Here is an 18,531-nt window from a genome sequence, read left to right as displayed (position 1 = left end):
GGATATGCAGTAGGATCAGATTGAAGGCCATGGTGAATAGACAATAATTCGGGATGCACATTGTTGGCTTGTCGTAAGGTGTCAAACAACTAAAAGGATTGACTAGAAATAGCCATAAGGGAAGCAGTTGGCATTCGAGACAAGGCATTTGCGACGAGGTTGTGCTTCCCCGGTCTGTACATAATAACAAAATCATAACCCACGAGTTTGCCCTACCATTTTTGTTGCTCCGGAGTTTGTATTACTTGATTAGTGAGGTTCCTAAGTGCTTGCTGATAAGTGATGATGGTGAAGTGTCTCCCCAATAGATATTGGCGCCATTTGCTAACAACTTGAGTGATAGACAACATTTCCCGTACATAAGTAGAAGCATGTTGCATTTGAGGACATAGCTTTTGACTAAAATATGCAATTGGATGACCTCTCTGAGAGAGAACAGCCGCAATGCTGGTTCTTGACGCATCAGTTTCAACTTGAAAATGTTGAGTGAAGTCAGGTAAAGCCAACACCGGCGTAGAGTTGAGACAATTCTTAATAGTCTCAAAGGCAGTTTGAGCTAGAGGGGTCCAAGAATAAGAGTCATGACGCAAATCTGTCAATGGGCTAGCAATCATAGCATAGTTATGGATAAAATGCTGGTAATATCCGGCGAGCCCCAAAAAGCTGCGAACCTCCTTAACATTGCGAGGCACGAGCCACTGTTGAATAGTGGTAATCTTTGTAGGATCTACTAATAAACCTTGTTGTGATAACACATGACCTAAATACTCCATTGTTTCCTGACCGAATGTGCATTTAGCAAACTTAGCAACCAACTTGTGTTGCCTCAACGTGGATAGAGCACACTGGAGGTGGTCCAAATGAAGCTCCCAGGATGGGATATAAACCAGGATGTCGTCAAAAAATACCAATACAAATCGTCGCAAAAAGAGGCGAAACACGACATTCATCGTGGCTTGGAAGGTGGAGGGTACATTAGAAAGCCCAAAAGGCATAACCAAAAATTTATAATGGCCCTCGTGTGTGCAAAATGTTGTCTTTGTAATATCCTCTGGGCGCACTCGAATCTGATGATACCTGGACAACAAATCGAGTTTAGAAAAATACCTTGCACCATGTAATTCATCAAATAATTCATCAACTGTGGGAATTGGAAACCTATCGCGTATGGTGGTAGCATTCAAGGCCCTATAATCAACACAAAAATGCCAAGAGCCATCTTTCTTACGAACAAGCAACACAGGGGAAGAGAAGGGGTTGGTACTTGGACGGATAATACCTTCAGCAAGCATTTCCTCAACCAATCTTTCCATCACTTGTTTCTGAAAATATGGATACCGGTATGGCTTCACATTGACAGGCCCATCAGCAGGAGTCAAATGAATAGCATGGTCCTGAGGTCTCGCAGGTGGCAGACAATGTGGCTTAGTAAATATATCTTCGAATGACTCCAATAAAGTAGACAATGCCCGAGGAGGATCAGGGGACTTCGGAAGTGAAGTCCCAATTAACTCCAAATGGTAATAGGTATCAATAACATCTGTAGCACAAATGCATCTTAAGCACTAAAGTTGGACCGATTGCACATCTAGAAATGACTCACCTACCCACTGGGCCTGCTGGTCATTCAACACAAATTCAAATACCCATTGGCCATAGCCAGTCACCACACGACCCAAAGTAGCGAGCCACAAAATACCTAAGACAAAGTTAGAGCCATGCATAGGCAGGACAAAGAAGTCCATGGTGAGAAAACACCCCTGAATGCTAAGCGGAACTTGGCGGACAAGGTCGGCACATTGAAGACGTTGCCCACTTCCTACCATAACGGAGAAGGGAGGAATGGGTTTGACCACCAATCGAAGGAAATTAGCCACAAGAGTTTGAATAAAGTTGTGTGTACTTCTATTGTCAAGCATGACTTGCACTTGTGAGTTCTGAATATAGCCAGTGAATCGAAGCGTAGAATCAGTGGTAAGAAATGGCAGAATGATGCATCACCTCCAAATTTTGAAGCTCATCGGCCAATATTTCATCTGTCATAGTTACATCAGGTAGAGGATCCTGCTCGAGGACTTCGTGTTCGAGCAATAATAGTTGAGGAAGAGCCTTACACTTGTGGCCGGCGGAGTACTTCTCATCACAATGGAAGCACAACCCTTGTTCCCGGCGCCGCTGAATCTCTACTGGTGAAAGACGTTTAAGCGGAAGACGAGTGCGGGAATTACTTTGTGGAGAGAAAGTAGGGATTGGCAGGAGGGGTGGGGATCTAGAAAAAGTTGGTTGCAGCGACCCTTCCCACTCCAATACAATTCTCTGCTCATGGGTATGGTCCAAGTCAAAGACCTCATCTAATTTTGGGCTTATGGGCTAAAACAGCCGTCTGAATATCAGCTTTAAGGCCTGAAGTAAACATAAGAACTAACCACGATTCTGGAACATCATTAGTTTTATTGGCAATTGATTCAAACCGAGCCTAGAACTCAGCGACGGTAGACATCTGCCGGAGCTTCGATAAACGACCCTTTGGTGGACGTAAGGAACGCTTTTGAAAGTGTCTCGTCACTTTCAAGGCAAAACGAGGCCAATTACTCAGCTGTTTGTTGCAGAACAACCATCGATACCATTCGCGGGCCTCACCGTCCAAATAGAATGATGCTAAGGAGAGTTTGTGATCCTTAGAGATATGATAGAAATCAAAGTACCTTTCTGCGTCAAAGACCCAACCCTCTGGATTAGCACCAGAGAAGCGAGGCATCTCCACAGAAGCTGGTTTATGCCGCATCGAAGGAACGGTTGGGATGCCGGTGGGAGCTTTTGTGGCAACTGCTTGAGAGTACAACGAATTGGCCACCTGAGACATCAAATTCAAGAGTAGCTTCTACTTCCCAACAAAGGCCATAGTGAGATCGGCAATGGAGGTTGCGATATCCGCGATCTCCTTAGAGGACGACATAGACAGCATAGTGTCAGTAGTAGTGGAACTCCAAAACCCAGTCATGGAGCTCGAAACAATGAAAGCACCAATTCTACAAACCCAAATAACACCAAAGTATATTGTATTGATAAATTGGCAGTAATAGGAACAACTCAGCTAAAGGAAATTATAAAGAACTCAAACACCACAAGAATGGGAATGAGAAGACGAAGATGAGAGGCACAGAACTTTCACATAATACAAGCCTACTGTAATTCTTATTCTACTAGGTATTTATAGGGAATGCTAAATGTTATTTCCTTGCTTCACACTTCATATGTTCCAGCACTCTGCTGCCAAACAAACTCTGTTAATTTTGTTGGATGCTTCTTCACTCTTGTACTGCGCCTTACATTTTCTGTTACTTGAGGATTGCTGATCAGGCTACTAACTTGGTCAGGTGCATGTGCATTTTCAGCTATTTCGATATTCATAACATTATCCCCATCCAAAAAATGAACCTTGTCCACAAGGTTCGCGCCCGTAGGAGCAGAAGAAGAGTCTTTGAGATGCAAGGGAGTGATTTGTTGTTCAGGTGTTCCTGCACACTTCTTGAGCATTAAAATATGAAAGACAGGATGAATTGAAGCTGCCTCGAGTAAGTCTAACTTGTAAGCCACCAGACCAATGTGTCGCAGCACCTTGAAGGGTCCAAAATACTTCCTATCCAGCTTGTGCTACTTATGGGAATGCAAAGAATGTTGTTTATAAGGCTGCAATTTAACATATGCCCAATCCCCAACATGCAGCATGACATCCGTGCGCTTTTGATCAGCGAACTTCTTCACCATGAGCACGTAGTAAATTTGTCTTGAGGGCCTCCAGGACCTCATCACGACGCAGGAAGAACTGTTCCACTTGGTCGTGAGAATTTCCATCTAGAACATAACGAGGTATAGTGGGAGGAGCGCGGCCATACAAGGCCTGAAAAAGAGACATACCCGCGGAGGTTTGAAAAGAAGTATTGTACTAGTACTCCGCCCAAGGCATCATGCTAACCCAATCCTTTGGAGAATCAACAACGTAGCAGCGTAAATACTGCTCAACATATTTATTGAGCGCCTCAGATTGGCCATCCGTCTGGGGATGGTAAGCAGTGCTCATGGCTAAAGATGTTCCCTGGAGCCGGTTTAGTTCCTGCCAGAACACATGTAAGAAATGGGGGTCACGATTAGTAACAATAGACTTCGGAGGACCATGAAGCTTGATGATGTAAGCAACAAAAGCCTCCGCAATAGTGAGGGCCGTGAAAGTAGCTGGCAAGGGTATGAAATGGCTATATTTCGATAATATGTCAACTACTGTCATGATGGTTGTCTTGCCACGAGATGCAGGCAAGCAAGTCACAAAATCCATGGCGATCTCCTCAAAGACTTGTTCTGGAATCGGTAGGGGCTGTAATAAGCCAGCTGGATGATGATGCAGATCCTTCATTTGCTGGCAAGTGGGACAAGTAGCTATAAACACCTTGATGTCATGTCACATGGATTTCCAATAAAAATTGGAGGATAAACGATGAAAGGTACGAGCAATGCCAGAATGCCCTCGATTGATGAAGAGTGGAACTCATGGCTTAAGTGTAAACGAAGTGGCGAATCTGTAGGCAGGACCAAGCGGCCTTTAAAGAATAAGAGCCTGTCACGAAACAAATAATCGGAATATGCAGTAGGATCAGATTGAAGGCCTTGGTGAATAGACAATAATTCGGGATGCACCTTGTTGGCTTGTAGTAAGGTGTCAAACAACTGAAAGGATTGACTAGAAATAGCCATAAGGGAAGCAGTTGGCATTCGAGATCACAAGGCATCTGCAATGAGGTTGTGCTTCCCCGGTCTGTACATAATAACAAAATCATAACCCACGAGTTTGCCCTACCATTTTTGTTGCTCCGGAGTTTGTATTACTTGATTGGTGAGGTTCCTAAGTGCTTGTTGATCAGTGATGATGGTGAAGCATCTCTTCAACAGATATTGGCGCCATTTGCTAACAGCTTGAGTGATAGCCAACATTTCCCGCACATAAGTAGAAGCCTGCTGCATTCGAGGACATAGCTTTTGACTAAAATATGCAACTGGATGACCTCTCTGAGAGAGAATAGCCGCAATGCCGGTTCCTGACGCATCAGTTTCAACCTGAAAAGGTTGAGTGAAGTCAGGTAAAGCCAACACCGGCGTAGAGCTAAGACAATTCTTAAGAGTCTCAAAGGTAGTTTGAGCTAGAGGGGTCCAAGAATAAGAGTCATGACGCAACAAATCTGTCAATGGGCTAGCAATCATAACATAGTTATGGATGAAACGCCGGTAATATCTGGTGAGCCCCAAAAAGCTGCAAACCTCCATAACATTGCGAGGCACGAGCCATTATTGAATAGTGGTAGTCTTTGTTGGATCTACTAATAACCCTTGTTGTGATAACATATGACCTAAATACTCCACCGTCTCCTAACTGAATGTGCATTTAGCGAACTTAGCAACCAACTTGTGTTGCCTCAACGTGGATAGAACACACTGGAGGTAGTCCAAATAAAGCTCCCAGGATGGGCTATAAACCAGAATGTCGTCAAAAAATACCAATACAAATCATCGCAAAAAAGGGCGAAACATAGAATTCATCGTAGCTTGGAAGGCGGAGGGTGCATTAGAAAGCCTAAAAGGCATTACCAAAAATTCATAATGGCCCTCGTGTGTGCAAAATGTTGTCTTTGCAATGTCCTTTGGGTACAGTCGAATCTGATGATACCCGGACAACAAATCGAGTTTAGAAAAATACCTTGCACCATGTAATTCATCAAATAATTCATCAACTGTGGGAATTGGAAACCTATCGCGTATGGTGATAGCATTCAAGGCCCTATAATCAACACAAAAATGCCAAGAGCCATCCTTCTTACGAACAAGCAACACAGGGGAAGAGAAGGGGCTGATACTTGGACGAATAATACCTTCAGCAAGCATTTCCTCAACCAATTTTTCCATCACTTGTTTCTGAAAATATGGATACCGACATGGCTTCACATTGACAGACCCGACAGCAGGAGTCAAATGAATAGCATGGTCCTGAGGTCTCGTAGGTGGCAAACCATGTGGCTTAGTAAATATATCTTCGAATGACTCAAATAAAGTAGACAATGCCAGGGGAGGATCAGGGGACTTCGGAAGTGAAGTCCCAATTAACTCCAAATGGTAATAGGTATCAATAGCATCTGTAGCGCAATGCGTCTTAAGCACTGAAGTTGGACCGGTTGCACATCTGGAAATGACTCATCTACCCACTAGACCTGCTGGTCATTCAACACAAATTCAAATACCCGCTGGCCATAGTCAGTCACCACACGACCCAAAGTAGCGAGCCACGAAATACCTAAGACAAAGTCAAAGCCATGCATAGGCAGGACAAAGAAGTCCATTGTGAGAAGACACCCCTGAATGCTAAGCGGAACTTGGAGGAAAAGGCCGGCACATTGAAGACGTTGCCCACTTCCTACCATAACGGAGAAGGGAGGAATGGGTTCGACTGCCAATCAAAGGAAATTTGCCACACAAGTTTGAATAAAGTTGTGTGTACTTCCATTGTCAAGCATGACTTGCACTGGTGAGTTCTGAATATAGCCAATGAATCGAAGCGTAGAAGTAGTGGTACCTCCGGCCATAGCATGGTAAGAAATGGCAGAATGGTGCATCGCCTCCAAATTTTGAAGCTCCTCAGCCAATATTTCATCTGTCATAGTTACATCAGGTAGAGGCTCCTGCTCGAGGACTTCGTGTTTGAGCAACAATAGTTGTGGAGGAGCCTTACACTTGTGGCCGGCGGAGTACTTCTCATCACAGTGGAAGCACAACCCTTGTTCTCGGCGCTGCTGAATCTCTACTGGTGAAAGACGTTTAAGCAGAAGACGAGTGCGGGAATTACTTTGTGGAGAGAAAGTAGGGGTTGGCAGGAGGGGTGGGGATCTAGGAAAAACTGGTTGCAGCGACCTTTCCCGCTCAAATACAATTCTCTGCTCATGGGTATGGGCCAAGTCAAAGACCTCATCTAATGTTTTGGGCTTATGGGCCAAAACAGCCATTTGAATATCAGCTCTAAGGCCTGAAGTAAACACATGAACTAACAACGATTCTGGAATGTCATTAGTTTCATTGGCAATTGATTCAAACCGAGCCTGGAACTCAGCGATGGTGGACGTCTGTCGGAGCTTCGATAAATGACCCTTTGGTGCAAGTAAGGAACGCTTCTGAAAGCGGCTCATCACTTTTAAGGCAAAACGAGGCCAATCACTGAGCTGCTTGTTGCGGAACAACCACCGATACCATTCACGGGCCTCACCGTCCAAATAGAATGATGCTAAGGAGAGTTTGTGATCTTCAGAGATATGATAGAAATCAAAGTACCTTTCTGCGTCAAAGACCCAACCCTCTGGATTAGCACCAGAGAAGCGAGGCATCTCCATAGAAGTTGGTTTATACTGCATCGAAGGAACGGTTGGAATGCCAGTGGGAGCTTCTGTGGAAACTGCTTGAGAGTACGACGAATCGGCCACCCGCGACATCAAATCCAAGAGTAGCTTCTGCTGCCCAGCAAAGGCCGTAGTGAGATCGGCAATGGAGGCTGCGAGATCCGCGATCTCCTTAGAGGACGACGTAGACAACATAGTGTCAGTAGTAGTGGAACTCGAAAACCCAGTCATGGAGCTCAAAATAATGAAAACACCAATGCTACAAACCCAAATAACACCAAAGTATATTGTATTGATAAATTGGCAGTAATAGGAACAATTCAGCTAAAGGAAATTACAAAGAACTCAAACACCACAAGAATGAGGATGAGAAGACGAAGATGAGAGGCACATAACTTTCACATAATACAAGCCTATTGTAATTCTTATTCTACTAGGTAATTATAGGGAATGCTAAATCCTATTTCCTTGCTTCACACTTTACACGTTCCAGCACTCTGCTGCCAAACAAAGTCTATTAATTTTGTTGGATGCTTCTTCACTCTTGTGTTGCGCCTCACATTTTCTGTTACTTGAAGAGTGCTGATCTGGCTACTAACTTGGTCAGGTGCATGTGCATTTTCAGCTATTTCGATATTCATAACAAAGATGGTTTGGGTACGTGTGAAGGAGAAGCCTAGATACCCCGGTAAGGAGGTATGAGCGGCTTTGGCTGACATGAGAAGAGGTAGAGGTTTGCCTAAGAAGTATTTGAGAGAGATGATCAATCCCTTACAATTTTGTGACGAACTTAGCTGAGAGGATAATGACTACAAGTAGGCGTGTACATGGACCGAGTTAGTTTGGTTTTTATCAAAATCAAACCAAACCAATTATATCGGTTTGGATTGGTCCGGTTTTATCTGGTTTTTCGGCTTTTCGGGTTTTTTGTTAGTTACATATTATTTCAATCTTACTTTGTTAAATATTTGATAAGTAAATATATATTTAGTAAAAATATTAAAATTTGACAAATTTATTATTGATTAAAATATTCTTATGGGAGAATTCTATTAGTAGCACATAATAGTTATTTTCTTATTCTTCTGATAATAATTTTTCGTTAATATACACTTTCAAGTTAACCAAATTTAGTAATTAAACATAAAAATCAATATGATACCTAAATATTAATAATCACTTCACATTCGAAAAAGATATAAAAATTTAATAGATCTTAACATATGATATGAATATGGAAGAACAAAGAGATAGACGCATTTCAGTAACACTTGATAAGAAAGTGATCATACAATCCATTATTTAACGTCAATAAATATGGAGCACTTCATATTCTATTAAAATTTATATCCCGCAAGAGAATCCCAAATATTTCTAGATATTTTTTTAAAAAAATTCTATATAAAATCTTAAAAGTATATATAAAAATTATATACTTATATGTCGGGTTGATTACGGATTTTTTACTCAATACCAAACCAAATCAAACCAAACCAAGTTGGGTTTTTTAGTCGGCTTGGTTTGACTTTTCGATTTGGTGCGATTTTTCGGATCGATTTGTACACCCCTTAACTACAAGTTAAACATTGCTCTATCTTGTATAATGATGTTGGACAAAGTTCATTTTTATGTATGGTGAATAAATTAGACATAACCAAACTCTGCCTCAATTTTGTAACTATTACGCCACATATTTTCTATGGAAAACTCGAGACATTGTATAATTATGAATTTTTAATTATCACGCACACTTAGTATGCTTGACTTTCTTCAAAATTCTTGTCTGAACTAGATATGCTCCAACTTAACTACTCGACTTTCTATAACATTTATACGATTTTTTTCATTGAGTAAAAGAACTTAGCAGTATATAGATCATGTATTACTTTAGCAAAATATTTTTTTTTTAAAAAATAGATCATGATTCATGTATGTATGTCAGTCCATGTATAAATGTCTGTTATGCTGACTCGTTCACAAACACTAGTACAGCTCCAAATTTCTCCCATTAATTGTTTCGATATTTAAATGAAAATTCTTAGAGTAAAACTACTACAAAAATATTATAAAAAATGCCCCAAAAAGCAAAAAAGAAATCCGACCTACCGGATTCGAACCAGTGACCTAAGGATTAGCTGTGGGCTTTTGACCCGACTACAGTCCTCCGCTCTACCAACTGAGCTAAGGTCGGTTTGCAATGCAAAGCACACTAATATTATAATAACATTTTACATTTTTCATCTCAAGTTAAATTTTACTTGTCTCAAATAATGGTTTCTCACCTTGTGTGAAGTTAATTATTTTTATGGTTTCCTATTTGGTGTCGGGTATATGTATTGACATAAATATGGATTCGCATTGCGTAAGATACATTAAAAGAAAAAGTATTCCTTATCAAGATTTCTTTCATTCTTAAGGTTTGAGTTCGAGATTTTTAGTTAAGGGTGAAGGGATCATATCCATCCCACTATAACTGTTGTACATGTTTCAAGTTAATTTCCTATTTACATTTTATTCAAAGGGAAGAGTAGGACTAATGAATATTTTGATATTTAGTTACACTTAATAGCCTTTCACGTCATTCATTTGTTTTTCAAATTGTAAGAGAAAATTCTAAACTAAGATATCTTTATATTCACAATCGTACCTTGATCCTCGAATAATCCATTTAGCTATCAGCCTGTGTTATATATTATGGGTAATATCATGAAATTTGTTAATACTGTTGCATACTAATAACTAAACTGCCAAACATATATTAGAATTTTGACATATCGTGATCCCTTTAGCCGAGAAGGCTTGATGTGAAATTGAAATTAAGCACCCGTTCGGCCATAGATTTTGGGTACAATTTTTCAGAATAAAAAATGGAAAATACTGTTTATTCATGGAATATGATCAATTTTTAAAAATATTTTGAATTTATTTTCAAGTTCCCAAAAACTAGTTTAGGACGTCTTTTGGGTGAAACTTTTTTTGGGGTGTTGCTGCGAGGGACAAGGGTAGCAATCCTTTATTTCCGGAAAAGACCCGTATGCCCAAGATAAACGAACCGGAGGGAGCAAAGCACCGCAGCAGATACATAATTTTATTTCCACTTTCAGTTTCACCGCGACTCAGGATACGTGCAAGGAGAGCCAGGGAAGGGGCAAGGGGTTCACCCGCTTTCACTAATCATAGGTTCAAGAGATCCCACTATAGAAGTGTCTAGCTGTTCTTTTACTCACAAAACGTTAATTTTTTTTCCAATAAAATACATGTCCAAATATAATTACAACTTTCAAGATTTATTTTTTAACACAATTCCAAAAACTCTTTTTTCAAGTTTCAATCAAATTCTAAACGCTAGCTAAGAGTATGCCTTAATTCCAAATAATTGGTATTACAAAATAATCTATTAAATACAGAAAAAATGATGGTTAATAAATATTTTTTAAAAGTTTAAATTTAAGCATCTACTTCCGATTTTTGAACTCGAGATGAGCTAATACTATTTTTTAAAAATTAACAAACAATTGACGTCCATAACACGATTTATACTATCTCTCCCTCTTAATTTCCTCTCAATCCGCGTACTGTCGGCAGATTTCGCCATAGATTCAGCACACAAAATTTTTCACACTCAGTACTGCACATTTGAATCTCTACAGCATTCTCTATTTCTCAGATCTCAGCAAAAATGCGGAGGTAAATTTCGCCTAATTCCATACATAAAATCTCTTATATTCACAAAAAGTCTGCTAATTTAGTAACGTTTTGGATCTGATGGTTATGACGGATTTTTGTTCACAGGCCAGGGCATCGGCAACCGTTGAAGCAACAATTAGGAGGCGTTAAGGCTATGTTCACGAGGCTTTCGATTGCTGTAATCGTACTCGTGATCTGTATGCTCATGCTTTTAACGACGATGTCGAGTAGTAACAGTAACGGTCCTTCAGCTGAGGTATTGCTTTAAGCTATTTGTATTTGTAGCTATTTGTTTGGAATTTTAACATTTTTCGTCTAATTTTGAGTGATGAATTTGCTTGGCTTGCTTTTGTAGTTTTTTGTTGCTTAATTTTGTTAGATATGTGGTGATTTAGCTAGAAGATCACTCTAATTTACTTTTGTAATTAGTTTATGAGCTTAGGTTATGTGCACTGGCAGTGTAAAAAAATATTTTCCGTCACTTGAAAAGTAATTGCAGGTAACTCTATTTAATAACTTGATTGGTAATCTTTATAAATGGTATGTAACTTGCTATAAATGGTTAAATTGCATTGATGGTGTAAAAAATACATTACATTGTCAATGCATAAAAATTGAATCCTTAGTTTTTCTAGGGATTCTACAGTCGATTAGTGTTACAGTTGTCATTTTTAATAGGGTTTAAGTTATATACAACAAGTTTTTTTATGCTATTAGTGAATTTTAACTTGTGATAGTAGATTAGTTATCATTTTTACTATATTACCAATTAATGTTTATCAAGTGATTACCTAATAAGTAAACTTGAATAATTATTTGCATAGAACTTAAACTCTTTTTAATGTTCTTTTTTTTGTTCAATTTTATTTTATGTTTTTGTTTTCTCTTAATAAATTCACCTTGACCTTGTTCAACAAGTATGTAATATTTAACGGCCTTGCGATGGTTTTATCTTTGTAATGTTCTTTCTCTAAATTTATTATCTATATATTTCACATTCTTGTGAAATTTTTTGCAACAGATAGCTCTTAATCACCTATCCTAATACGTTATATGCACCTTTTTGAAGAAAATTTAATACTGAAGTACGTGAGGATAATTCTATGAGGTTAACTTGGTCATGTGCTCTCATAATCGATCAATCTGCTTCAAATATGGATTTGTCATTAATCAAAGTAGATGTCTCTTGTTAGGGTCAGTAAGACTAGGGTATAGTCTGATCATTTGAAGTCATAGGCAGTAGAAGGATGTAGAGACAAAAAAGATGTTCTTATTAAACGAGGCTTCTTGATTCATAGAATTGGCCATGCTTGCATAGTCCCAAAAGATGAGCCTGTACACTAGCATATAGTAACACATACTACCTAATATGTAATACTTGCATGAGTTGAGCCATTTCTTAATCTTTGTATGTAAATGCTTAATCCTGTGTCATCATGGAATCTGAACTAGCAGTTCACTTTTCTTCAGTTGATTATTATTGTATGTATTTATATGCTTTGCCCTATCTGAGCAGATCGATGCGGAGACGCTCTGGGGAACTGCCGATTCTAAGGGTTGGAGGCCGTCATCTGCTCCTCGATCAGATTGGCCTCGTATGCAATTTTACCCATCAATGTCCTAAACCAATTTAAAATGAATGTAGTAGTTACAATCTCTAAATCTTCAATTCTGTAGCTTTATGTCAATGTTTCTGCATCTTTTCTCTTCTTTTGCAGCTCCTCCAAGTGAAAGCAATGGCTATTTACGGGTTCGATGTAATGGTGGTCTGAACCAACAACGTAGTGCGGTGTGTAACTGATCCCTGGTGTGAGGTTTATGAATATTTTCTTCCTATAATCTGTTTACCAAAGTAAATTCCTTGTGTTCTTGTATTGTTGTTTTTATCAAAGAACATGAATTTCAGAAGTAGGTAACATAGTTAGTCAAACAACATCAACTTCCGGAAGTAGAACTAGATAGGAAAGGTTTCCTCATCTTATTGGAAGGATGTGCAAAGAAGCTAGCGCAAGAAAAGTATATTCAGATAGGTAGTTGGAATATAAGCTTGTGGACAGAAAAGTCAATAAAATTCTGATTTTTAAGCAAACAATTCACATGTCTAGGCTTAGTGTTCTAGTAAAGTGGCATGGTAGATGAAAATGTAATGCTGAGAATTTAAATAGGAGTGATACAATAAGTTGAGTGATATGTGATAGATACCTAACAATGATTAAATCGAAGTGGTGGTTAAGTCGCGATGATTTCTTGTGTAGACCTCTTCTCATTGCTAATGTGAGTTCACCATGGATTCACATCAGATTCCAATGACAACTGCATCTGTATGCTAGGGCCCTCATTAAGTGCAATTGATCGGTGATACCGTCCAAACAAGTATTTGTTCGTTTATTCTTAAATAAGGTGTTAACTAGATTCACAATGTTCTATGTGAGGTCAATAAAATATAGTGAAAGGGTCTGAAAGGCAAGTAGTGTTATATAGGAGTGCTTGTTGGCCTAGCTCAAGATGTCCGCAAGATAAATTTTGTTAAAATGCAGTTGTTAAGTTGATTCATAGTCATAGAAGATTGCTCAAGATCAGAAATGATCACGTCCGACTGAAGGTGAAAATACCAGAATAATATGTCGTAAGGTCACCTGAAATAGTTTGACCATATCCTCTGTGCACTTCCAGAGGCACTGATCATGTACAATCTCATGATTGAAGGTGATAAAAGAGGATGACATAGACAATCCATGTGAAGGTAGATTATCTAAAAGGACTTGGAGTAGTCTCTTGTAATCAATGCATGTTTAGCTAAGAACAGACATAATGCAAACAAAAGTTCTACATATGCAAGGATGACGACTTTTTTGTTGTTGTTATTGTTGTTGCACTTATATTATCTCTGATGTTTGTTAAGGTCCTTCTATTTTGTCTAGGCATATGCATGTCTTTGTACAGATACATGTGAATTTAGAGAACCTGTAGTTTTTAAAAACTCCTAATTCATCTTAAAAGACAATTATTTTGTATTTTAATGAATTGAACCTGGCCAGAATGGATAATGAGAATTCATATAGTTGATCTAGCTAATTTGGCAACTGATTGTTGATTGATTGGTATCTCTTTTTTCATCATTTATGTTGCATAAATTGCTTATACTCAACGTAACAAATACTTGTGACTTTATAGATCTGTAATGCAGTTCTTGCTGCAAGAATTATGAATGCTACACTGGTGCTACCTGAGTTGGATGCAAATTCCTTCTGGCACGATGATAGGTACTTATTTCCTCGAGTTTCCTAATTCTTCTACCATTTAGAACATGTATCAAGATCGACATTTTTATTTGAGTATGTTGCTTAAATTTCTGTACTATAATGGCATTGGTTCTAAGTATGTCTCAATAAGATGCACGATATTATTCCAAATCTATCAGAAAAAGTAAAAAACAGGCTGGCCAATATGAAGTTACATTTTACCTGTCAAAAGAAAGTAGAAAGCAGTTTATCTAATACTCTTGAAATAATTCTGTACCTTAATTCCACATGGGAAAATCATTTTGAGCGTGATATTTGTGCTCTCTCTGTTTACTTTTTTTTGTTCTTGAAATTATAACCATTTCAAGAATTTTTTAAGAAGAAAAGGGAATCTTTATGCATATAGCAGTATACATACTAGTCATGCACCCATTTGTTGGTAGACTTTCTCTGATAGAGATGGCCTTCAGAAATTAAAGGACATCTAAGAGTTAGAAACATTTTGAAGTTAAGTAACTCATCTTGAATCAGGGGCATCAAGACTTTTAGTTTTCTTTACTTAATGTTTTTGAATTTTATTTGTTATACTGCTGATGTTATTACTGGATATGTTACCGAGTGATTTTGCTATTCTTGTTTCTGGTGCTGCTCTACAAAAGGTTTACTAGAAAATAGGATTAAACTCAGCTAAGTAAATCCTATGGCCTTATGGTGTTTACAGTGAGAAGTTTGAGACTGTTGCATCAATGTCTTTATAGCTCACGGAGGAAGCTTGCCCTTGAATTTGGTATTGATGTATTTTAGACAGTCCCTCAAAGTTTTTGGTGGAGTTAGTCTGTTACCATTCACATAGTCCCCAAGCTTCCTGTTGATTGATTTATAATCCTCACAATATATTTAGTAGATTGAGTTTTTACCATTAACTGAGTCATAATATGTAACTTTATTTCTATTAATGTTCAGTGGATTTCAAGGTATCTATGACGTTGAACATTTTATCAAGACATTGAAGTATGATGTAAGAATAGTGGAAAGTATTCCAGAAATTCGGAAAAATGGGAAGGTCAAGAAGATAAAAGCAAAACAGGTATATATTGCGCCGGCAGAGTTTGATAATGTTCTTCTTGAGGTTCTCATGGACTTAAAATGAAAGCATTTTTATTCCAGATTCGACCACCTAGAGATGCTCCTATCAGTTGGTATACAACAGAGGCTCTAAAGACGATGAAGGAACATGGTGCCATTTATCTTACTCCTTTTTCACATCGACTGGCAGAAGAGATTGATAATCCTGAGTACCAGCGGTTGAGATGTCGAGTTAATTATCATGCTCTTCAATTTAAGCCTCATATTATGGAGTTAAGCAACTCAATAGTCACTAAACTTCGTACGCAAGGCCACTTTATGACGATACACCTTCGTTTTGAGATGGATATGCTTGCATTTGCTGGGTAAGTAACTCATTGCTGCGTGCGCCCAAGTTGATTAAAGGTTAAAGCTCAAGTGGTGCTTTAGTACCCCATCCTCTGTCCTTTTCTTAGGTGGCCCGGGGGAAAACTGAAACAGTGTCATAAGCTTCAAATCTCTTTTCTCTTTCTCACGTTGTTTCTTTTCCTGTTCCTTTTTGGCCAGGAAAGTTTATGAGCTGATTACAAAAGTAATTGCTCTATTCCATTGTTATCCTTAGCCCATGAAGTACTTCTAGTTGGGTGTCTAGTAGTGTAGACCAAAAATCTTTTTTTTAGCATGAGTTTGAGATCTGTTTAACCTTGGACTCATTTCTGCAGGTGCTTTGACATATTTTCTCCTGAAGAGCAAAAGATTTTAAAGAAGTATAGGCAGGAAAATTTTGCAGAAAAAAGACTTGTTTACGATGAAAGAAGGGCGATTGGGAAATGTCCACTAACTCCAGAAGAGGTAATCTTGTAGATACTTGTACACAATGTGTGGATGTTCTTCAAAATTACAATTTTCCTGCTATAATTTTTTGATTGAAAGCCATCTTAAAATGGGTGAATATGTATCATTTGGATGAGAGTAGAGGTTAAAGATTTTTAAAGGTAGCTTTAATTCTTTCTGATAACAATAGTCTGTATCTCAAGTAGACTCTGCTTTTCCGAGAAAATAACTTGGCATTTAAGGAAGTGTATCTATGTAAAGAGGAACTCTGGAAATCACTATAGAAGTTTAGTCATTGGAACTTGATATCATTTAATACCACCATCAAAGAACTCCTTTTGGAACACAATGGGAAGGTGCAAAAATAGACGGGCAGAGAGTTTGTAAATTCCTTGTGATTTTTTATGATGATATTTGTATTAATCTCAGTCTGAAATAGTTTTGAAATTTTAAGAAGCAATGACAGAACAAGGTGAGGATATTCAGGGTATGAGAAGATGCTGTTTTTTAGTTTCCTCTCAATGACTTGAATGAGTTTGTGAAAAAGAATTGTCTTTCTCTTGTTTTGATGAAGCTCAACTTTAACTTGACTTACTTAACATGCGCGCCAGTGTTCACAGTAGAAAGGCGTTCAAACAATAGGGAATTCAATAATTCTTTGTGAATTATTTAAGTATATGCGTGGATACTTTGTATTGTTAACTGGAAATTGGTATTCAGGTATTGATATTTTACGTTTTAATTTGGCAGGTGGGTCTTATTTTACGTGCAATGGGTTTTGACAACTCTACTAGGATATACCTTGCTGCAGGCGAGCTCTTTGGTGGTGAACGATTCATGAAACCTTTCCGGTCCATGTTCCCACGCTTGGAGAACCATAGTACAGTGGACACCACGGGTGAGCTAGGTAAGAACACAAGGGGCTTGTTAGGCTCAGCTGTGGATTATATGGTCTGTCTTCTCTCTGATATTTTCATGCCAACTTATGATGGACCAAGCAATTTTGCGAACAATCTCCTTGGTCACCGGCTATACTATGGTTTTCGCACAACAATCCGACCTGATAGGAAAGCGCTGGCCCCTATCTTTATCGATCGTGAAAAGGGTCATACAGCAGGTTTTGAGGAAGCAGTTAGGCATGCCATGTTAAAGACAAGCTTTGGTGGACCTCATAAGCGGATCTCACCTGAATCATTTTATACTAATTCTTGGCCTGAGTGCTTTTGTCAAAAATCAGCCGTAAATCCCGCTGATAAATGTCCACCAGATAATATTCAAGATATCTTAGAAAGTCAACTGGAGAATGAAGGAATCAGTGACTTCGACGCAAGCAGATCAAATTTGACGTCAGCCGTGGATAAGTAGATGTTCTGCGTGAAACTTCTGGGGTGATATTTTTGGATTTTGAAATGATGCGCACCATGAGGTCAAATGGAAGAAATGAGCCAGGGTTTTGTTATCTATAGGTTGGCATTAAAGGTATCACTTATCTCAAATCATTCTTATCGAGCTATTGTGATGTTATACTTGTACATTTTTGTTGACCACCTGACAACAATAAATGTAGCTGCCAATGGGGTTGAGTAGGAGGTTAGTTTACAGGAATTAGATGTATGGAGAATATGGTCGATTGGTATTTGAGATTGGCGTTCGAATTACTTTTCCAACACGAGAGAATCCAGAAAGGGTTTATATGTAGGACCAAGGGACTGAATTATCACCTTCTTTTGAGCAGTATCAAGGAGTCATTTACCAAGCCACTTGATGCTGGAGTTGTCGAAATCTGCACATTTTATTCTGCTCACTTTTTCAGGTTCTCTTTTGGTGTTTGGCGATGCCTATTTCATCAAGAATCATTGTTGTATCTGATTTGATGTCTTCTCCAAATAAGAAAGTAGATTCTTCCCTACATTTCATCATTGTGTTTTAATATTTGACTACTACTGGTTTCGAGTATCTGCAATTATACACTAGATTTGTTATTTCAGGTCTGACTGCTGGTATTTATTTATTTTTATTTTGATAACTATGGTGTCCGGGCCAGTTGTGCGCACCTCGACTAATTCCACAGAATACTTGCCACCTCCCACCAGCAACAGGTACCGGGTAACTCTATCCACCAAGGCTTGGATAGATGGGAAGAAATTACCTCCTAGTGTAATTTGCCTTCACATGAATTTGAACCCGAGACCTCATAGTTCTCATCCACTTCATTGACCACTAGACCACACTGTTAGGTGCGGCTGGTGTTTAACTATAACGGGAAGGTGTTA

The 18,531-nt window shown here is 38.7% G+C and overlaps 2 protein-coding genes and 1 non-coding gene across 3 annotated transcripts; 1 reads left to right on the top strand and 2 right to left on the bottom strand.

Annotated features, from left to right (window-relative positions):
* Positions 1-1,968: 1,968 nt before the first annotated feature.
* Positions 1,969-7,661, bottom strand: LOC142166151 (uncharacterized). Its single transcript, XM_075224578.1, has 8 exons — positions 6,542-7,661; positions 6,338-6,490; positions 5,747-6,179; positions 4,882-5,284; positions 3,977-4,414; positions 3,250-3,654; positions 2,706-2,854; positions 1,969-2,269 (listed from the first exon to the last, which is right to left on the bottom strand). The coding sequence occupies exons 1-8, from the start codon at positions 7,659-7,661 to the stop codon at positions 1,969-1,971; spliced, it is 3,402 nt and encodes a 1,133-aa protein (XP_075080679.1).
* Positions 7,662-9,526: 1,865 nt separating this feature from the next.
* TRNAY-GUA (transfer RNA tyrosine (anticodon GUA)) lies at positions 9,527-9,621 on the bottom strand. The gene is made up of 2 exons: positions 9,585-9,621; positions 9,527-9,562 (listed from the first exon to the last, which is right to left on the bottom strand). It is a non-coding gene; the product is annotated as a tRNA-Tyr (tRNA).
* A 1,278-nt stretch (positions 9,622-10,899) lies between these two features.
* LOC107783493 (O-fucosyltransferase 1) lies at positions 10,900-18,247 on the top strand. The gene is made up of 9 exons (XM_016604470.2): positions 10,900-11,117; positions 11,223-11,373; positions 12,634-12,712; positions 12,836-12,906; positions 14,292-14,380; positions 15,323-15,446; positions 15,527-15,810; positions 16,147-16,276; positions 17,009-18,247. The coding sequence occupies exons 1-9, from the start codon at positions 11,110-11,112 to the stop codon at positions 17,621-17,623; spliced, it is 1,551 nt and encodes a 516-aa protein (XP_016459956.1). The 5' UTR covers positions 10,900-11,109; the 3' UTR covers positions 17,624-18,247.
* The last annotated feature ends 284 nt before the right edge of the window (positions 18,248-18,531 follow it).

This window comes from Nicotiana tabacum, chromosome 11, assembly GCF_000715075.1.
Source record: "Nicotiana tabacum cultivar K326 chromosome 11, ASM71507v2, whole genome shotgun sequence".
NCBI lineage: Eukaryota > Viridiplantae > Streptophyta > Magnoliopsida > Solanales > Solanaceae > Nicotiana > Nicotiana tabacum.
This window is presented reverse-complemented; position numbering and strand designations above follow the sequence as displayed.